Source organism: Malurus melanocephalus, unplaced genomic scaffold, assembly GCF_030028575.1.
Source record: "Malurus melanocephalus ecotype Western Australia unplaced genomic scaffold, MMel_1.1 scaffold_67, whole genome shotgun sequence".
NCBI classification, from domain to species: Eukaryota; Metazoa; Chordata; class Aves; order Passeriformes; family Maluridae; genus Malurus; species Malurus melanocephalus.
Window position 1 is genome coordinate 49,722 of NW_026623299.1, and position 21,347 is coordinate 71,068.

Here is a 21,347-nt window from a genome sequence, read left to right on the forward strand (position 1 = left end):
AGTRACTGTAATTCCTCTCTCCATTAACTAGATGTGACACTTCAGCAACTTTTGCCTGACATKCATCTGGTTTTCTGGAGTCCCTTATCCTGAGGGATCTGCTGGTCCTTCAGGTGCCCTTCAAGTGTTAGAAACCACTTTGTAATTTTCAAGGTAACCCAGGAGATATTTCTTTCTTTCTGAAATGCAGATAGGGTATTTTCTTTGTTTATCACATATTCAGGCATTGCAAGGTGGATATGGTGTAAAATACAKGTGTATAATGGCAGCACAGGTGAGGTGACTAAATGAACTACCTTGGAGAGGGATGGTACTGTGTGCTCAGAATGTTRCAGCTCTGCACCTCTGAAAATTGCATACACTATTTACAGCACGTCTTGTTTGAATAAGAATTTATTTATTTTTCTCCATGTCCACCTAAATGTTAAATATGACATCATGCAGTACTGCTCTGTGTCTGGGTGAAGGTGCAAATGGAAAGATGTACAGAACTTTCCTCTGTGACATTCCCATCTAAAGATACATATGAATTGATAGAAATAACCTTTTATAATACCCACAATTTTCTGTAGTTCTAATTTTTATTGTGCCTGCTGCCTGAAAGATGATAAGGCTTATTCATAAATTCACACTCCAATGGTTTGATAAATATATAACAGTCTGAAAAGGAGTTTCTTGGTGCAGTGCATGTTATTTATCAGGTCTCAGTTTTTCTTGGGTTTGGCCCTAAGGTTTGTTGTTGATTTTTTGTGTTTTGTTTTTTCTTTTTTTATTTTGACATTTTTGGCTGACTTCTCTGATCCTCTTCCCACTAAGAGCCACAAGGAAAAATAGCACTTGGGACAACTAAAACTAAATTCATTGTGACAAAAATATGTTTATATACCTTTATTATATAATCTCTTCCTCTCTATCTGATAAATGAGGAGGCGAGAATATTGTAAAGTGATATTCTATAGCAGGCACAATGCTTATCAGTTACTTTCCTTTGACCTTCTGCCTTAGAAAATTAATTCACTTGAGCTGTTCGTACACTAGAACATTAGGAAAAAAATAATGTTAGCACTGGTGAATATAATCTCTGCAGGAAAGCTGGGCAATTATTCAATGGTCTAATCTTATCTCTTGTTTCATTTTTATATGGCAAGTCTACATTTAAAGTATTAGATATACTGTGCTTCTGCTCAGTACCATCAAACCCCAGTAAATAAACGCCACTAAGTGCCACCATGAGTGAAGGAGCTTATAATGAGAAGTGTGAGCRGCTCTGTGCACCATTCATCATTCTGTTCAGGCCCATATTGGGGCTCTTTTTATCAGCACTATTCGGAGCGGTGTCATCACCTCTGGTATAAATCTTCTGTCAGTGTCTGTCGTCCCCGTGCCCTATTAAACTCATGCTCTCACATAATCACAGAATGACCTTTGGATGTCTTTCATTAACCTCTGACCTGAACCCCGCTGCCTTCTTGTTGGTAGGTAAATCTATAACATGACATTTGCTTATGACTCAACCTTTATCCTTGCTTAATAGTCATGCCTTTCAATTTTTTTTTTTTTTGTTCTGGAGCAAAAAGATAGTTACAATCTTAAGGCACAGCTTGGATTTTAAAGGTTGGAACATAATATTCGCCTAAGTGTCTCCTATTAGACTTTCTAATATTTTTCCACTGCTGTATACTGAATCTTATCAATTGTAAACTGATGCAGAATGTTAGCCTCTCAAGTTATAATTTCATCTCTGATAGAAGTTTTCTTTCCCTCAGATATTTTCTTCTTGCTGTGTTCACCTAATCAGGGATTAAAGACTGATTAATTCAAATTCAATTGTACAGCTGTGTCACAGCTTAGCCTAAAATTTCTGATCCTGCAGATGAGAGTAGCTACTACACAGGAATAATGATAACAAAAATAAGGCAAGATTTTGTTCTCGTGAGGATCAAGTGGGCTGGAAAGTRGTTCCTGCAGTGCTCTCTCTGTGTTGCCGATGTCTTACTGCAAAGCCTTGGTCAAGCTACTTGCTTTTTCTATGACTCATTTACCTCACTTGTAAAATGGGTCGTGGTAAAACTGTGCCTGTAGAATAAAACATGAAAAATGGCTTCTATTTACCTCTTGTGTGCTCGGGAACCAGGCTGATGCTCTTATTAACCCTGCTCAGATAAGTGTGTGKACAGTTGAAAGCGCACTGAATTATGTTTCTCCTCTTTTAGCCCTCCCTCCCCCTGTGAATGTGCCCCTAGTTACTTTTAACTATAATTAGTACCAATTAACTAAAATTCTTCGCCATTGTATTCCTGCAAACCCACTGATGAAAGGGGCTCTTGGCAGTGAACAGGAAAGGAAATGCTTGGGGTTTGTGGAAAAAGGGCAGGAGTGGCTGGTGCTTTCTTGTGAGGGTTTGGGGAATGGGTTCAGCCCCTGATGGGAAATGGGACAGAGGGAATGGATTTGGCACTGGAGAAGCTCAGAAAACACAAAATGCAGGTATTAAGGGTGAGGGAGATTGTGGGGAGAGAGTGGGCAGATAGGTGTGGTGGGGGTCTGTCTRCAAGGTACTGTGGTGCTGATTCAGTGTTTGGAGTGACCACAGAAAAAATCACAGGGCTTCCTGCAGGAAAATTAGGGTAAAAATATGAGTGAATGTTCATGCACAGCTTTTGTAATTTTCTGATAAATTGCTGTAAATCACCCCAAAGCAATGTTAAAGTAAGAAAAGATTAGATGGCTGTATCTTCTCCGGAATTTTACACATACCTTTAATAAGAATATTTTAGCAGAATTGTGTGCATATCAGAATTTCAGCTAATTTGTGTAATGGTGACAGTGTTTTCTTCTCCGTGTAATGCACACACACTCATTAAATCAGTCTTGATTTTGCTATGCAGGAAGCTAAAGCAAAATGCCAGCAGTTTGTTCCTGAAATATTCTTTTACTGTATTCAGGAATGGCAAGTAGGTTATGCTTCTCTTTCCTGTTCTGGTATGAGGCTGTCTCCTCACAGCTGGAAGGCCATTCTCTTCTCAGCTTGTGATCAAGCATCATCAAAATGGAGAAAATTTCAGGGAATTGGGAATGAACAAATAACCARTTTGTCTCTGTTTTGACTTACAGTGTTTTGTTCCAGCATTTCTCCATTTTCTCAGTGTTTTTCTCATCTCGTTTTTGTCTCTCATTTTCTTCTATGTTTGGGTTTGTGTTTTTTGATATTCCAAATTTCCTGGCTAGAGGCTGTCAGACTGCTCTCTTTGGCAAAAGGGAAAAGGACTGGGCAATGCAGTGTGTGATACCAGTGCCTGGGCCGTTAGGGCCTGTTAGTGCCCATGGGACACTGACACAAAGTTCTGCAGTGAGAGGGAGGCAGGGACAGGGAGCAGGAACCAAGAAAATGGATGGAAAGGTCATTTCCCTCAWATGTGCCTAGTGCCAGTCTTCACTTGGGCCCTCTGTTGGTGAATCTCTGTTGGTGCCCGTGGTGTGAGCAGCCACCTGGGCACAGGTTCACTGCACGGGGATCTGGTGTGTCAGGTTTCACTGGAACTGTTGTCATTCCAAATAATGGTTACACGAATGACAATAGCAATAAGATACAACAGCACTCTGGAGCTCTTGCTATGGATCAGAATTATATTGTGCTAGGCACAACAAAACCCTTTCCATCACCACTGGAGAGTGGGGTGAATAAAATCAAAAAAGCATRGGAATAGAATTAGAAAATAAAGGACCGTCTCTTTCTCTATTATTTGGATTTACAAATAAATTTTAAAATGATTGTCAGGGGTCAAATCTGGCAAAATGCAGTTGAGAATCTCTGGGCAAAACTGTATTTTGAGGAGAAATTACATAGAGTAAGGACCTTGTCTCTTAGATGGCTCAGCCCCACAAGCCTGAGTGTACTTTTGATCTGGCTATGGCAAAGCAGAAGATTTTCAACAGACAACAAGAAGAGAGGATTTTGGATGACAGCAGCAAAGAAACACAAAGGGATGGTTAATTGTGTGACCCACAGGGAGCACTGGAAGACATTAATGGGTATAAAGAGGCCATATTTCCATAAATGACCATTAGTCTTCTGCAAATGTTCCTTGAAATGTAAAGGAATGATTTTCTCTCTCCAATTAATCATCCTAGAAATCCTCCTTCGTGTAATCTTGAAAACACGGGAGAGGACTTAGTATCAGTAAATGTTGCCAGATGTACAAAATGGCAGAGKAATGTGTTGTATAAAATGATTTTGGGTGGCAGAAACTGGATAAGAAGCCAAGAATACTGCACCAACATTTGAGCTTTTCTGCGAGAGGCGTTGCCAGCCTCGGGAGGGAGCACTGGATAATTTATAGGTTAACATTTTCTTTTTATGTGAATAGCATTTTTTCTCATTTATAGTTAATTAGGTTAAGCATGCATGGGGAGTGAGGGAGGAAAGACTTTCAGAGAGAATCGAAATGATTAGTAATTTGAATGAAGTAAAAGAATCTGCTAAAGGATGTAGCTCTGGAATTAAATATGTTGCTATAACAAGTGTAAGTATCAGATAGGAATTTTAAACATTCTTACATTAATTATAGCAGCAGCATAAAAAGAGGTAGAGCATATTTACAGATTTGGCACATGGGTTCTTTTCCCAAGTAGCTGCTGTTTCATTTAACTAGAGGAGGAGAAACTATTTGTCCCACCATTTCACAGGTTCATATCTTTTGCACAGATTTCTCRTCTCAGGGGTTTTGGTTCACATACAGGATCAGTTAAGGTGAATTACAAAGTAAAATGAATATTCCCTTAACCACTGAGTTTCTTCAAATCTTTTTTCCTGTGTAAAATCCTCTTGACACTTTCTGGTTGAATGAATATTTTTTTTGGCAGATTCTGTGTCCATCTCTACTCAGGGATCGGAACGGTTTCACATAGACCCCTCTAAAAATTTTAGATCATATCTAGTCCAGGACAGAYTTTTATGCAGACACTCAAATGGCTCAGGATATTAAAATCACCTGATCTGCAGTTTGTTTACTGGTTACACAGTGGGCTGGCATCTCCCACCACAAGGGTGGTGCCACTCTCCTTTGCAGTGCTGCATCACAGGTTYTGTCCCATCCTGATGTCCCATTTCCCTGGCAAAACTGGCTGGTTTCCTCCCCAAGCCTGGCTTTTCACTCTGCCTCTGTTGAGTGATTTAGAGACAGGGTAACTTGTTCCTGGATATCTATGATGAGACAGAATCTAAAATAAGGAAGACACTTTAGGAAAAATTTGTTAAAATTAATTTTCACCTRGAATGCCTTCCACTGTATAATTTTTGAAAATGCTCAGAACAGCTTTTAACTAATTTTTAGTTCTCTTAAATGTTTGGTGGAGTTTTTAAATGTAAGCATTTAAGTTCAAATTTAAGCACTTTTRTCCAAGGGATCTGATGTACAAGTTCTCCCAGCTGAAGTGTGTGCAGTACTTCTGAAGACCAGGCAGGACTTTGAGTTAGATGCTAAATATAGATTTAACAGTTTATCCCTTGACACTCAAATAATTCAAAGGTGAATGATTTATGATTTCAAGAAATGGGTGATTATTTATACTGGAAAACACAGCCATTTTTATTGCAGTTCCACATGGAGAGTTATTCAAAGTTGTTTATATTTGTGCTGTGCCCATRAATGCCAGTTTCTTTTTCTAGAAAAGGATCTTTAAAATATCCTAAAGGAATTGAATGCTGAGCCCCAGTGAAATCACTGCTCAGGGAGAGATAAGCACTGAATTCCCTAATTTTAAAATATCCTAGTGTTTACTGGCTTACCTCCAGCTGACAGAACATTTTAGAAGCAATTTTGGGCTCTTCCAACATGACAAGTGTGGTGCAGTGAGTTCAGATGCCCTGCCTTGGGTGACCCAGGGAAGCAGAAGCAGGTGCAGTAGAACAGAGGGGCACCTGACTCAGAGCCCATTCACCTCCTGAAGCACAGGCCTTCTCWCACAAGCCAAGGGGATTCTTTCACATGTGCAAGGAGAAATATCAGTGACAACAGTTTAGCTCATAGTAGSTTTGGATAAACAGGTTTTGGCCAAGCAGCCAACGCTGAGGAGCAGAGCCCTCAGTTTGGTTCCTGGCTAGCTGCATCTGTGCCTCTGGTGGCTMCTGGCAAATCCTTCACCTCATCAGCCTGAAAAGGTGGGCAGAAATGACTTACAGAGTGGCTGTGAGAATTAGCTGATTAACACTGTGCAAAAAAGCTGCTCTGCCCTTAGTGGAAGAGCCTTAGATGTGTGCTCTCTCCAGCCTCCTGCAGTGTGGGATTGAATTGCACAAGGGCCCATCTGTTGCTGCTGAAGTTATTGGGAGGTATTTTGATCCACTCTTTAGCCCCAATACCTGCCCAGGCAGCCCCATGGGCTGTAGCTGACTGAAAGTGGTGCAGCAGGACGTGACTTCAGACGTTTTGAGCATCAAGCAACTCCCACAGGGCAGCCCAGAGAAAGGGCTGTGCTGAWMWCTGCTGCCTGTGGAGCAGCACCAGATCTGAAGGGCATGAACTCTGCCACACCGGATTGCTGCTTCCCTAAAGCATGTCCATAGCTCTCCATGAGGAGATTCCAGCACACTGAGAGTGTTAACAGGACTTGTCCCTCTGACACTTGTTGGTTCCCATACAAGGCAGGAATGGTCACAGCAGAAGTATCCTGGTGAGGAACCACAAGACTCTTTATTTCCTGACATCYCTTCTGAGCAGAGAGTCAGGCCAGTTCACAGGGGGACAACTCTGGGATTAGGCAGGTGGACTTGGCAGCTGCTGCTATATTTGTCCCAGCATCAGCAAATGACTCCTCTCTTCCTCTGAGAGAAGAAGGAAGAGTATTCGGCATGTTTTATCACTGGTACAAATGGCRATATCCAAGGAGAGGGATCAAGAAGGAATAAGAAGGATTGGTGTGGCATCTCTTCCAGTCCTGGATCACACCACTGGCAGGTGAAATGCTTCTCCTTGGATGAGTTTGTTTTCCCATCTTTGGGAAGGATTCTTTCCCTTGCACCTGGGTTTTGTCTCTTTTTTACTGTTACACCTGATCATCAGGGCAGTGAGAGGTGCTGGGTGCACTAACAGTGCCTGGATAACTGCGTTGATCTGAATGGCTTTTGCTGTTTCCTTTTGGTGTCTATCCTGGAGCCTGTGCCAGTGGATGTTAAAGGCTTGGCTCATAGTAACATTCTTTTGAAAAATAATGGTTTCACTGGAAGAAGTTGCCAGTACATTAAAAATGTAAGAAGGACAGCATTTTTCACGCAAACACTTGCTGTCAATATGGATAATGAGCTATGTGCTGCTGGTTTCCTTCTTAGGGTGGGAGACAAAGGAGAACTGGACTTCGTGCTGAATGGATGGTTGTGAGAAGCTGGTACTATTCAGTGATTCATGAGCAGCTTGCAGACATCAGGAGTAAAGGTTCGTTACATCTCTAATTTTTTTGTTCCTTTGGGCAGGTGGCCTAACAGCCCAACAGCTGATCCTACGTTTTAAATTTAATTTTAATTGAATGCACTGCTAGAGATGCCTTAAATTGACTCTTTTTGTTTGAATTTCCTAAGGGAGTTTGCCCCAAGACCTCTATCCTGGTGATAACTTATTCTGGCCAATRGAGCCAGTGTGTATTTATTGTATAGCTCTTCGTCCCCTCTCTGGCTTCTGCTCCCATGAACACTGTGCAGTTGCTGATGACTAGAAAATTACTCAAGTGTGAACTGTTTCACTGTCTGTCACTTTGCTCATTAGGCTAGTGAGAAAATGTATCTACGGCTCTGTCACACACAGCCCTCATTAGGTTAGCAGCACATTGAGATCATTGCCTTTTTTAAAGATGGCTGCAGGAAAATGGCTGGGTAGTTTGATGCTCCTCAGTAATAAGTGGAAGTAGCAAAACTAGGGCTTACTGCATTCCCCTCTGAGATAATTGCATTGTTTGCAGAGCCTGATCAATGGAATGAAGTGATACTGCTGGGGAAGGCGGCGTAATCCCACTTCTTACTCTTGAGTGAAAGGGCAGAAGGTGATCACAGTAATTCAGTGTGCCAAAGAGATTTAGGACAAGGACACTCTCCATTTTTGCATCTGCTTCTCGTTGTGCCTGTTAAATGGGAGGAGCTGTACTGAAGGTGGTGTGCTGTCATKTGGATCAGTATCCCCAGAATTTAGGTCTGTCAGCTGTAGCTCAAGCTGGCAATGAAGGCTACCAGGAGGTTTCTAGTTCCTACCTCCAGCAATTAGCCAAAGTAGCACTAATCAGTATAGATCCATTCCTAGTGAGCTACATTTAAACACCCTCACTGCCAAATGTTTGTGCCAAGCTTCTGCTAGAAAAGATATGCTAARTGACCACATGCCTTCTCTCCAGTTAGTGCTTTCTTTCCAGTTTACTTTTTTTCTCAAGCAAAGAGTGCCACTGACTTCCACACTGGCGGTTCCCTTGAAACTGATCCACTAACTGTTGTATGCTCTGGAAAGACAGGGAGCTATTTACTCCAGCCACCAGAGCAGAACATCATCCTACTCACAGTAGGACCACAGTGTTGGATGGAACCATTGATGGGAACTGCTGCTTGCTTTGCTGGGAAGGGTGATCCTCAAAGCTGCAGCACAGCCTTTTCTGCTGTGGCTTTGGAGTGGACGTGGTCTGGTTCATGTCCTTACTAAATGTCAGCATTGGAAGGTGAAGGTTTCATGTCACTACAATTGCTCAGAAAGGTAATTTTTCATGAGAAATTTCTTCTATGCTTTCATGGTAAAGATTTTCTACTACAGATTTGCTTTTGTGTGGTGATCCCAAAGACCTGAAAGGCGGTTTACACAYAAACTTTTACATCAACTGAATTTTTATACAAGTGTGTGGGGCAGTGTCTGGTCACCCCACCGGACCTGCAGTGCTGATGATCCATCTCTGTTCCACCACGGGAATGTTCATTTATTAGCCTTGGTGCAGAGGATCTATGATGTTCTGTAGTTGATTAGGTTCATAGCAGATACGTATCCCCTAGGGATAAGATGATGAAAAAACTTAAGGGCTTTATGCTTATTTAAAGTTGATATCCAACTCCAAGTTAAATTGGATATCAAGTACTTGACTTGCTCTGCATATATTCKCTTCAATTCCATATACATAGGATTCTTCTCATTATCTGCATTTACAAATTCAAAGGCAATTAGCCCTGAAATAGCTAGAAATGTAGAGAAAGGAATGTTTCAATTTTTATTTCCCATAAAGTTCACATTTTCTTTTTCATTTAAGTGGAAGTTTAATTTCTTTTGAAGCACGTAAGACAAATGTAAAAAAAATAAAGTCCCTCATGGGATGGGAGGTTGMAAAGGACCATTATAATGAAATAGAATATTTGCTTCCTAGGCCGGTGATTCAAATACTCTTTGAAAGGCTGAGTCTATATCCACATGTTGGGACTATTGATGCCAGGATGGCTGGGCTCTGGTGTTTTGGTTCTCCTGGCAGCTGAAGCTCAGCTGGGAGCAATGCTGGGTGTTTCTAGAGGCCAACTTGGATTGTGTGCTCGGTACCAGCCTGCAATGTCACCACAGAGCACAGACAAACCTGCAGCACCTCACCATCTGCTGTGTCCCGCCCGTTCCTGCCATGGGCTGGCATTCAGCTGGCTTTACAGTCCCAGTAGCTTTACAGCTCCAGTAGGAGCTCAAACTTTTATCCAAGCCAAGCTTTGGATCTACCTGTGTTCACTCAGATGCTGAGTGGCTGTTAGGCTACATGGGAGTGGAAGAAAGGCCTCAAATTCTCATTTAAGACATAATCCTGGTGTATCCCATGTGAAAWGGGCCATTCCAGTTCCAAAGGAATTGGTGTCCCCATACTAAGAATGAGCAGACTGAGAAACTTGGCTCTCATAAACCCAAGCACCGAGCARCCATAGGATAGGAGCCAATATTGTGGATTTTACTCCTTCATGTCAGAGTCGACCCAGCCTGTGAACAGAAAGCCTGAGCTGTGTCTGCAGTGCCTGGGCAGGAGGGCAGCTCTGGGGAATGTCTCCAGCTCTGCCTTCACTGCATTCCTGCAGACCACGCTGTCCATCCCTGCACCACGCAGAGCTTGTCCCACATGGCCACTGGGAATAACAGGTTCACACTCTGTGTCGATTTTGTAATTGTCTTCAGTTTTGTATTACTATTTAAGTTTCCTTCTCACACATAACTTGTCTTCAGAACACACCAGCATTTCATGAAAGTAATTAATTTACAGCAATATTACTTAGTTCATCCAGCTGGCTGGTTGTGCCTTATTAGTGCCTAGGAACAAGACTGKTTTTTTTCTTCTTTCTGACAGGGATTCTTGGAGCCTCAATGAGCAATTAGTTTAAAAAAGCTGTCCTTGGGAGACAGAATTACTACTAAAAAGGACCAAGCCCTAACTTGAAAATCTTCAAGATGTCTGAAGGTTTTTTATTCTTTTTTTTCAATAAAGGATACATTATTAACTAACAATCTTCCCCAAAATACGTATSACCTACTAAAAAGTAATAACTTTTTGAAAGTTTACAAGTTGGTTTTAAGAATTTTCAYTTAAAGCAAAAATATAGCATCATATTTCAAGAGGTGAATGAGTGTCCTGCTGAACAGATGATGCTTCAAGTATTGTTTAGGGTTTTTTTGGTTTTTTTTTGTCAGTTGGGTTACATTTTGTAGAATGACATTTTCATAAAGAAATTTCCCCTAAACAAAATTACTGCTGGAGTCGAYTTTCAAAGGATTGTTGGTGGCATCAGTTTCTTCTTTTTATTGGAGCTGGTGGGAGCCAAGAGTAGACTGTAGACTTTTAAGCATCTCTAAACGATGCAATATCTGCTTCACTAGGAAAATAAATAACCAACAGCAATACATGAAGACATTATATGTAACATGGCCTGAACTAGTACCTCACTAATGTGTACATAACCTGCTTTATAAAACCGTATCTTATCCAGGCTAAGCACTTAATTATTATTGATTAGTTCTGCCCACTCTTCCAATATCAGTCGTTATTGAAATAATCTCCGTATCCCTCATTAAACATGCATCTGTTTCCATGGGAATGCATTTTTAAATAAGAAGTGCTATTTGAATATTATTGGTTTCACTGGTTGTKCAGGCACTTGGTACTGTGGTTGCCCAATCTGTCATAGTTAATCAACTCTCATCTCTTAACACTGGCTGCAGTTATCAATGAGTTGAGGATTAATATTCTGGGCGAAGCAGATGATAAATCATTTGTATATAATTAGTGTACAGCAAGGTTACAGCTGACATGAATTTTTATCTTAATTATGAGAGAAATTTGTTCCATTAATTTAATTTAGTTTGCATGAGTGGCTAGACACCTAACAAAGTTAATCTTACACCTGTCATTACAACATTAAGGAGAGGCTCATTTTCAAGCTGTAGACACAGAAACTCTGGTATATAAGGATAATGTTGCTCATTCTGATGTGAAAATAGATGATCGTAGACAGAAGATACAGAACCTACTCTCTTTAAAGACTTCCCARAGGATTTATGTGTGAATATTACAGAGATTCAAATCTGGTTGCTGCTGTACCGAGTAGACTAATTTTCCTTCATTCTCCTTCTGCACTTCTTCACGAGAGAAGCATGCAGTACCTACAAACAAAGGCACAGATTTTCCCCTTATTTTCATGGATGTGCGTTTTAATTACTTTAACTACATACATATAGTTAACTTGTTGACAATGCCATAGCACTTGTATGACATAATATCTGCATTAATAGCTATGGTTGAGGAAATTGTGCTGCCTGCAATCCAGCCTTCATATTTATGTGAAAAAGAATTATTCATAACTTCATCTACTACACAAATGGCAATTATGCAGGCATTTCTGAGGTTTCAGCAYACTGAATAAACCTAAATTCTGTTTTAATTATCCAAGCAATTATCAAGTCTGATAAATCATACATGATTGATAGATAAGGTGGGGCTGTTTGGGTAACAGGATATGGTGTTAGTTATTTTGCTGATAATTAACCAAGCACCTAAATGAAAGAAGACKATTTGTGGCATCTCTTATAAAAATGTTTATCTTTATAGATTTGTTGATTATRGTTATTTTATTCTGGTAGGATGACATGGAAAAAGAAAAGCCAATACCCAAGTCTTTTTACAGCTAATGAGATGAGACTGAATACAGTGGAGACAGAAATATAACTGAAAATTGCATTCTGCACTAGCTCAAGTCCAAATACATATTTGTAATACAAGCCACAGTCTCCTTCACATTTGCAGCATAAAAATAACCCTCAAAGAAACATTAATTGAACAGTAACTCAGATTAATGTTTTGTAATATTAGTTCACAATTATTACTCGCAGCTAAGGTCAAGAAGTATATAGTTGGATATTCACAAAGAAATGACTGATTTAAAAACAAAGAGCTCTAATGGAATTCAATAGTGCTTTTCAGTCATTCCAGTTGGCATCTCTATTACCTGAAATGATTCACAGTCCATTATGGGAGCTTCCATGCTAATAGAATGTCTATCTTCTGTAATACAGACACATCAGGGCACTAACTGAGAATCTGTCACAATGAATTTCATCTAGATTTCACTTCATCTCTTCATGGACTGTAAAATTTGCTCTTGTACAATGCCTAAATTTACTGTGGGTAATTGAGAGAGATCTATAGATGCAGCACACAGTAAAAAGCAGTTTTCCAAAGATCTATTGTAAATTGTGCAGATTTGGTTCAGTTGGGAAAAGATTATGAAATGCTGGACACCACTCTCTGCTAATTAAATGTTTTTGGTGAGCTCTGAAAATATTTTGAATGGATCATGGATCATGGTGAATAGAAAAGTGAAAACAGCAGCCTGCTTAAAATATCTCTCTTGCAGCTAGAAAGGCAATGAAAAAGCTTTTGAAATCTAAGAAATYCAAAAAAGAGGAAGGCAAATGAGTGAAAGTAAGCTTCATTACCCCTTGTAAGACMTATGGATCATATCAAGTAGACCTGTGATATTTTTTATCTCTCTTATGTTTACATAGTGCAAAGTGGGGATATTATCCACTTAATCTGACTTCTAGTTCTTTAGAAAATCCTTCTTAAATAGGGCAGGCAACTCTGGTTTATTTTTGCAACTGAGAATGTCCATCCTTCCTGAAAATGCTGCTGTTAAGTTCTATGCATGAATTCTTGATAAAAAATTAAAATAACGTTTAATGCGTAGCTCATTTTTTCCCAGTTGAATACTCCTCTGCTCATGAAATAGATATCCTGAGCTTTTTTAACCACTTCTGTACTTTTTTTTTTAAAATTTTACTTGTTTCCATTAATAACTAAATAAAGTTATTGGTATCCTTACTGATCAAAGACTTTAATATTTGTTAGCCAATTACAATTGTGATATATTCTATAGCTTTTTTCCTAAGCCACAAACAGAATAATAGCATCACGCTTCACTGGAAGTGAAGTGATCTCAGCCTTTACATTAGGAGAAAATCAGAATGGTATGACTGCAGTTCATTACTGAAATAGGTAACTGATGAACTGAAAAGACAAAGGGCATTGTTAAATGAAATGTCATTATTAGAGCTGCTCATGTTTAACAAATGTACTGTAAGTTAATTCAGTGGTGTTTTCTCCAAAGTTCTCTGTAGGACATTCACCATTCATGCTTATGTCTTCACATGTTCAAAGAATTTTTATTTCCTCTGTGAAAAAAAGCTTTAGCTAAATCTTAAGTTCAACTGTTGTAAAAAATTCTATATCAATTTTTGTCCAAGGTTTACTTCCAGAGCTGTGGCTCACCCAATGATCCCTGAAAGATAAGCCTTTTTGAATGTTTATGTATATTATGTTTGAATAAATACCTTGTTTTCTTCTCCGTGAAGGAAAAATGGAAGGTAAATACAGAGTTTCATGGGGAAAAGGTTTGGTCTTTAGACTTCAATTCAGCAATTTGTGACTATGCAACAAAGCACCTTGGCACGTGTTTAATGTCAGGGCCTGAAGCATCTGTTTTAATATGTTGCTGAATTGGGGCCTTAAAGCACAAGCAGAAACTTGGACCTCGTATTTTAAGAGCTGTGTAAAAGTGGTGTTCTGATATTAAATAAAAAACATATCATACTTTCAGCATCTGTGGGAAACTGTTTGCATTGCCCCAGAGGTGATAAAAATAATTTATGGACTCAGTATTTTTCACAACAAGGAAATGACCTCAGCTTTGGCAATCTGAGGTAGTTAGTGAAGCTTTTCTGCTACATTTATAGATTTACTTGAGCTACATATTCTTTGACCTGTATTTTAGATTTATTGGCAGATACRTAAGTCACAGTGAATAACCTAAAAAGAAATTGATGCTCCGTGCATTTTGTACATGGATTGACTGACAGATTAAGAAAGGCTGCTTCTTCAYAAGTGATTGAGACCTGTGCCCTGCTTGTTATAAATATGTCTGCTGGAGTGTCATGTGAATTTTTTAACTAAAGGTTTTAATCCAACACGAAGATTAAAAGCATATTGAGACTATAGGATGTGTAAATATGAGCTTGAAAAGAGAATAGGTAGTTATGGAGGCTACGATTAGAGCAATCAAACTCCTGGGAGCAGTCCTATCTTCTCTGAGAAGTCCCACTGGCTTGGCAYTCTCTTAAGAACAGGATGCAGAGGCCAAGTCTGTGTTGCAGAGCACTAAAGGTCCAAAAGAGCAGGGCAAGAAAGGTTCTCTGGTTCCTCTCCTCCTGCTGTCGAAGTAGGGATACGCAGATCAGCACTGATAACAGCTGAGTCTTCAGAGCTTGCTTTGTCTTGAGGGGTTTTGRAATGAAGCTCTGGGCCTTCAAGGCACATATTCAAGGCACTGCTCAGAGTTTTGCCTAATTCTGCAGCACTGAGTGATTACCTTGTATGTGAGGGAGGGAGAGTCCTGCTGGGTTTCTTCAGGTGGATCAAGCACTGAGCAGTAAATAARGGAAATAGATGCTCTGTTTGATGGAAGGAAATAGATGCTCTGACTGGAAATCACAGGTAACATTAGCAGGTTTTTTTCATGACACTGCCATAGGACTAAGCTGTTATTGACATTACGTAGATATCCCTATTATCTTTTCATCCCTTTTTCACTTTAGGCAAGGAACTTAGTAGTTGAAATCAAATATCTSTACTGAGATCTCCATCATTTACCTGATGGGAACTGGAAAACAAACAACCCCCTCTCCCATCCTGCCACCTTCTTGTTACCTTGAAACTCTTTCACACAGTTTTTTTGCCAGCAAAAAAATAATTGGCAATATAAAAGTTTTAAAACAATCCCTGGTGATGTATGTTCATTTTCTCAGAGGAAGCACAAGACACGTGATAAAGAATAAAAGTTATTCACTTGAAACTGAACTCCATCCTCATGTGTTCAGCTATGCATAGATCTTAAGTGTATAAAAGATGGATTCTATTTGTTSTACTGTTTCTGTCATCAAAGACATCACAAACAAAATACACGACTTGGGCACACAGCTATGGAAGAATTAATATTTTCTGTCTCCTGAATGTGCCACAGGAGATCTCTGGATTGAAAGTGAACCTTGCACTGTCTGAATATGCACGAAGCTCTCTGAGCTATCTGCAGCACCACCATCCACCAGGCAAAACATATTTTCTTGACTTATTTCCACTCATTTGTTTAACTTCACTGCCATCTGCTGTTGAGGAAGGGAACCTGGCTTGTCTGGTTTATTTTTTTTTTTAATTACCAGAAGGCCTGATAATCAGTACAGCTGTAGAAAAAGCAAGATACAGTCTATGTCAACTTAKGCCCTAACAATAAAATTGCATTTTGGTCCTGATCTCAGAATGTCTGTAGCCATTAAAGCTAAGTTATGAACTATATGGCAGGAAAAATGTAGTTCAGCTTTCAGATGCTGTGTAAAGTGCAGAACTGGCAGTTAAAAAAAATCTTATTTGGCCTTATAAATGGAGGGTATTTATTATGAAGTTCAGTGAAGAAGCATCAGAAAGGAACACCAAGGTGGGGGCCAGTTCTTTAGCAGAACGACATCCCTGAGGATAGCAAGATACGTATGAAAAGTTCTTGTCCAGCATTTGGTAACCTGTTAGCACAGAAGTGTCATTCTGGGCACAATGAAGTAACAGTCAAACTCATGTCCAGATCCTCTGAAAAACCTCAGTTTGAGAYCTGGAACAAAAGACTCTGATAATGGAAGAGCTAAGTAAAATACTTTGGAAAAAAGTTGGGCTTTTTTTGACCATGGTCRAAGGCCAGAAATGTTGCTTTTTTTGCTTTATGTTGTATTTCTCCACAAAAATGCTTAAAATACTTGTTCTGACTCTAACCTTTTCACCATACACTTGTTTGTTTCCTCAGTCTCTCCTATGGAACAAGTAGATGTTCTCTTGAGAATATCCACTCTTCTGCACAACTATCCAACATTTGTGGAAGCAGACTTTCATAAGCTAAAGTCCCTTCAGAACTGGCTCAACATTTGAAATTCTGCCTGTTGGMAAGTTCATGGAAAATTACTGGTACATGGTAGTTCTGACTTACTGCCTGGCATGAGAGCTGCTGCTTGTCTTCTGACTTTGGAACTYCCAGTTCACTTTGTCTTCCTGAAAGCAGGCTTGGCTTTTCTGTCTCTCACAGTTCAGCACAGAGCTGTTTTCTCTAAGCCACTGTGAAACATGCTGCTTCACTTCACAGACATTTCTAGAAATAAAGGCAGGCAAATCCTGATGTGATGTTCTGATAGAGCATACGCATTGRATTCATTCTACTTTCTAAATCAAAAATTGCAGGATTTTTTTTGGCTATACAAAGGGAAGAGTACAGGAGATGGATTGACTAGAAGACAGCCAGTTAGGGAAGCAAAGACTGACAAAAAAAGAAAATGCATTGTCAGATTTTTCTTTAAATCTGTAATAGAAAGGGTACTGGGAGACATTTTCACCAGAAGAGATGAAGACAGGGAAGTGGCTTTAAGCTCAGTAGAACAGTAGGCAAGGTAAAAGGTTAATTATTTTCTTGGTGGAAGTTATAGTCCCTGAATTAATGGGGGCCAACTGCATCTCTGCCCGAGAAGCAGCTCCTGGGTTCAGTCATTTCTGCTCCACATGGCTCCAGTTATGGCATTGCACTGTCCTCACTGCTCAGCTTCCCACCAGCCTCAGGCTTCCCAAAGTGGAAGGAAGTAATTTCTGCTGAGTCTGTCTGTAGGAAATGATGAGTTTCATAGCATGGCTTTTTAGCTTACAAAAAGTCTGAATAAGAGAAGCAACACATCTCCACAACCACAGGGCATCACAGCCTGGGGTATGGGAAGSTGTCAGAGCAAGGCCAAGAGATGGAAAGCTGGAAGAGGTTATTTTCCCTCCATAGAGGYGGATTGAAGAGATAGGATGTGGCTCCACATCTATTTCTAAAAGTAAAACTAACATTGATCCCAAGGAAGAAGGCAGTAGCAACAGGAAGCAGAGCTTGCTGGAGTTTTTAACACTTGCTTTGTGAATGAGCCGTGATTTTAATAGCCATTCCAAACAAACTACATTGGACAGCATATGGCATATCCSAGGTGTTTGTGTACCTGTAGGAACTTTCCTCCTAATTTCAAAAGTCATGGAAGTTGCAAAGTAGCCTTTTCAACTGTCTGTTTCTAGAAGGCATAGTCCCTGATAAGAGGGCATGCTTTGGGGACAAGCATACAACTCCAAATATATTACTTCCAGCCTTTCAAAATCACAAGGATATGAACTACTGGAGACAGTGGAGAAATTGCTAGGAGAATTCTACAACAAAAGACTTCATTAGCCTTGAACTATAAAAGAATCCAACATAGTCACTAGAGTCAGCCATACTGCTGCTTTTGAGGTGATTGATAAGAAAAATGTCAACAATSTTAGAGGTAAATCTTTTTCCTGAGTGGCCTTGCATGAAGAACGTGAAGTTGCATAATAAGCCATTGACWATTCTCATTATTTTTATTATGAGCCTTGCAATATTGATGTTTGTTAATAGCCCAGCTCCCAGAATCAAGGGATTAGGTGGAAGTCTGTTTTAATTAAGAAACAAAGGTTTTCTTCATTTTGGTTGCTGGGAGGAAAAAAAAATCTCCAAGGGTGAAAAGCCTCCAAAAATCAGATAGAAAACCCTTCATGTTGATATATGATGTAGATATATTRAATTACCTGATTTAAGTTGATTACATTATTTATGGAGGCTGAATTTTTAATATTCATTGTTTAATAACTCTAAAACCTACAGCACGTTCAACATGGACACAAACTTAACATTTCTAGGTGGCATCACTGGCTGAATGAAGATTTATCAGCCCACTGCTGTGAGATGCTGGGAGGAAACACAGCATATCACTTTTCTTTCTGGTATTCATGATATGCTCTGTGYTGACTTATTCAGACATGCTAGTCAGTTTTATGCTAGGTGACATTCTTATTATTATCTTCACAATTTGGAGATGTATTGCTGTATTATCTTACTAAATAAAATATTAAATCAATAGTAGGTGGACCAGGTTAATATGATAAACTAAAAAATTGTTTGGTAATTACATGRCCATTTTTTTCATGAATTATTTACTTAAGTGCAGTTAAGAACTTTCATGGTTTCAATATTCTTTATCTTTACCTAGTTTTTGGCAAGGTTACCTGATGTTTAGGGGCTTTTCACATCTTTTGAAGTGTGAGAGAATCAGTCTGCACAAACCCCAGCCTTAGAAAACCAGTTCTTTGCAGACTAAAATTCCAGGAAGTATTTTCAAAATTTATTATTATAAGCACTAGCTGCTTTTATTAATTCCTAACRAAACTCACATTAGCTTGCCATTGAATTTTAATGAAATGGGTTCCATCATCATTGTGAAGAAGAACCTATTCAGAAAAATCATGTATTTTATTTGTTAGCATATTTGGGTTCAATTTGTGCAGAAATTAGCTATTATTTGCAAATAATAGTTAGGTTAAGATCCATCCTTTTCCCTTACCCCTGAATAGCTAGAACATCAAAAGGTGATTCATTTTTCTTAATAATTGCTTCTGTGGAAAAAGAAAATCTYTGAAAAGACAGCTCAGCCAAGTTTCTTGAACACTGTAAGAAAATACTTGGATCACACACTGAAAAGCCTTGAACTGTCCAGTGCAATAAAACTTGGGACTGCATTTCATGGTGCCCATTAAATCTGCTCCAAAACCTCCTAAAAAATGTCTCAGAACAATTCAGAAAATGTTTGATTCAAATTACAAGAACTCGGTGATTTAAGRGACAGGAGAAATAAGGTCACTGTCAGCCCGGATTTTTTTTCCGGGTGCTCACTCTTGTACTACTTACATATAACAGAATAATGAATTAAAACATATTAAACTACATCGAGGCAGGCTTTCCAGAACACAGCCTGTACTCCAGGAATGTTTCCTACCGGCAGCAGAATACAGCRATGTGCCTGATGTCACCAGAGGGTGCTCTTCTGCCATTTGTYAAAGCGGCTGTCTGAGAGTAAGCASGCTTTGATTCTYAAAGACWCTCGGTTCTACTGGCAGTTTTGGGTTATGCCAGAATCCCCTGCTTAGAAGCAGTCTGAAAATGGAGGGAATAGTAGTGAATGGTAGCAAAGTTTACTTGTCATTTATGGTTATATTGCAGTCAGGCTAAAATTCCTAAAAGCCATTGCTTGGTGGGACTGTTTCATTTCAGAATTCACAGATGTATAAGTTACTCAAGTTAAACTGGATATCTACCCAGACACTACACAGCTCTTTTTTTCCCCTGCAGGCTATTTTCCTTTTTGCTAAGCTCTCTCCAAGGTTACACTTCCAGTCCTCACCTTCAATCTCTACATTTCTCTCTTTTTTACCTCTACATCACTGATGTTTTATCTTGCTCCTCTTACCACTTCTCTGCCTTTTCAATTCTCTTGCATAAAATCAACATGGAAGAAGAAAAACATAAAAACCTCCTCCATCTTAGATCATCATTCTCTTGGGAGTGAGGTGTACCTGTGAGAAGTATGTTGCTGCTTCAGTCTATCTCACTCCATTGGGAAATTAACTGTTCATTCTTATAACTATTTTAAGTGAAGGATGTGTCATAGTATTATGGCATGTAGAAGGTAAAGTCGAAATCCATATATTTTGCCTAGAGATGACACAGGGAAAATATGCACCTCTATGCCCCTTTGTAAGGATTTGTAAGTCAATTGTAAGTATTATCCAATTATATCCAATTACCTGTACTCTTCTGTTCTTTGAACATCAGCTAAATCTTACTAGTAGATATGTTTTACCTTTCACAAGTATAAGTTCCTGGGCTTTTTGTTTTCCAACAATTTTGTATCAGATTTGCTCAGTCTAAATATAAAAATAAGCCAAAACATKCTTCACTGTGTGAGCATCACAGAGCTGTGATCTGAAATTTAATATCCTGGCTCAAATCAATGACACTTGTGATGCACTTATAGGGCAAAGGTTCTCATTTTGTTTGTTCCTTCTCAGGTCAAKGCTCAGTGAATCAGACTTAATTAGTTTTTCCATGGATGATACGTGAGTTAGAAAGACCCACTTCATTCTCCTGGAGATTTCTTTTGAGCATAACAGCTGCAGATGACCAGAGACTTGAGAAGATGTGTAAAGGCACTGTCCTAAACAAAACTCTCTGTTGGTGACTACTCTGTGTCAAGACGTGTTGTGCCTGTCCTTATGTGGACYTTGCAATGTGTACCCACACAGAAACAGAGAAGCTCCTCAGCAGCCCGATTTTCAAAGAGGGCACAGTAGCACTCTCTGAAAATCAAGCCTCTCAAAAATTGAAATACTCAAAATTATTTGCTACTTGCAAACCAAACTGACCTGTGTTTGCCTTGGGTTTGGTTGGGATGAGCTGYTTGGTAAGTGAGCTAAAAATGTTCATGTAAATATTGCCCATCTTACAAAATAATATTAAAAATTACACAAACATAATTTTCAAGAAGAAAATGTCTTGTTTGCCTGTATGTTTTAAACTATTAAGTGCTGGAAATAGGAATTGTTCAGAAGAGAGACTGAACAAGACCTTGGCTGGACTGGACCTTCTAAATGTCACCCATGGGTAAAGAGTGAGGATGTTTAAAATAACACTATTTACTGTTATATCTGAGTGCTGAAAGGGAACAATACCTGGCAAAGAATATCAGCCAGTTTGATGGGATGCAATGGTCTGCTGCAGCCCCTAACACAGTGGCTACTGTAACAGGTCTGTGATTTTTCATTTCACAGTGCACAGTGTCACTTCCACTGATGAYGATTGGGAATTTGCAACTGCCCACTGAATGGTTCCCTATGCCTAGTACATCTCAGGA

General features: G+C 39.4%; 1 protein-coding gene across 1 annotated transcript in view; it reads left to right on the forward strand.

Annotated features, from left to right (window-relative positions):
• The window catches only part of CCDC93 (coiled-coil domain containing 93), a 63,180-nt gene that overhangs the window by 7,797 nt on the left and 34,036 nt on the right, over positions 1–21,347 (forward strand). The window contains exon 2 of the mRNA XM_057366524.1: positions 7,328–7,430. Coding sequence (XP_057222507.1) covers positions 7,401–7,430 — 30 coding nt within the window. The 5' untranslated portion in view covers positions 7,328–7,400. The remainder of the gene's footprint in view (positions 1–7,327; positions 7,431–21,347) is intronic.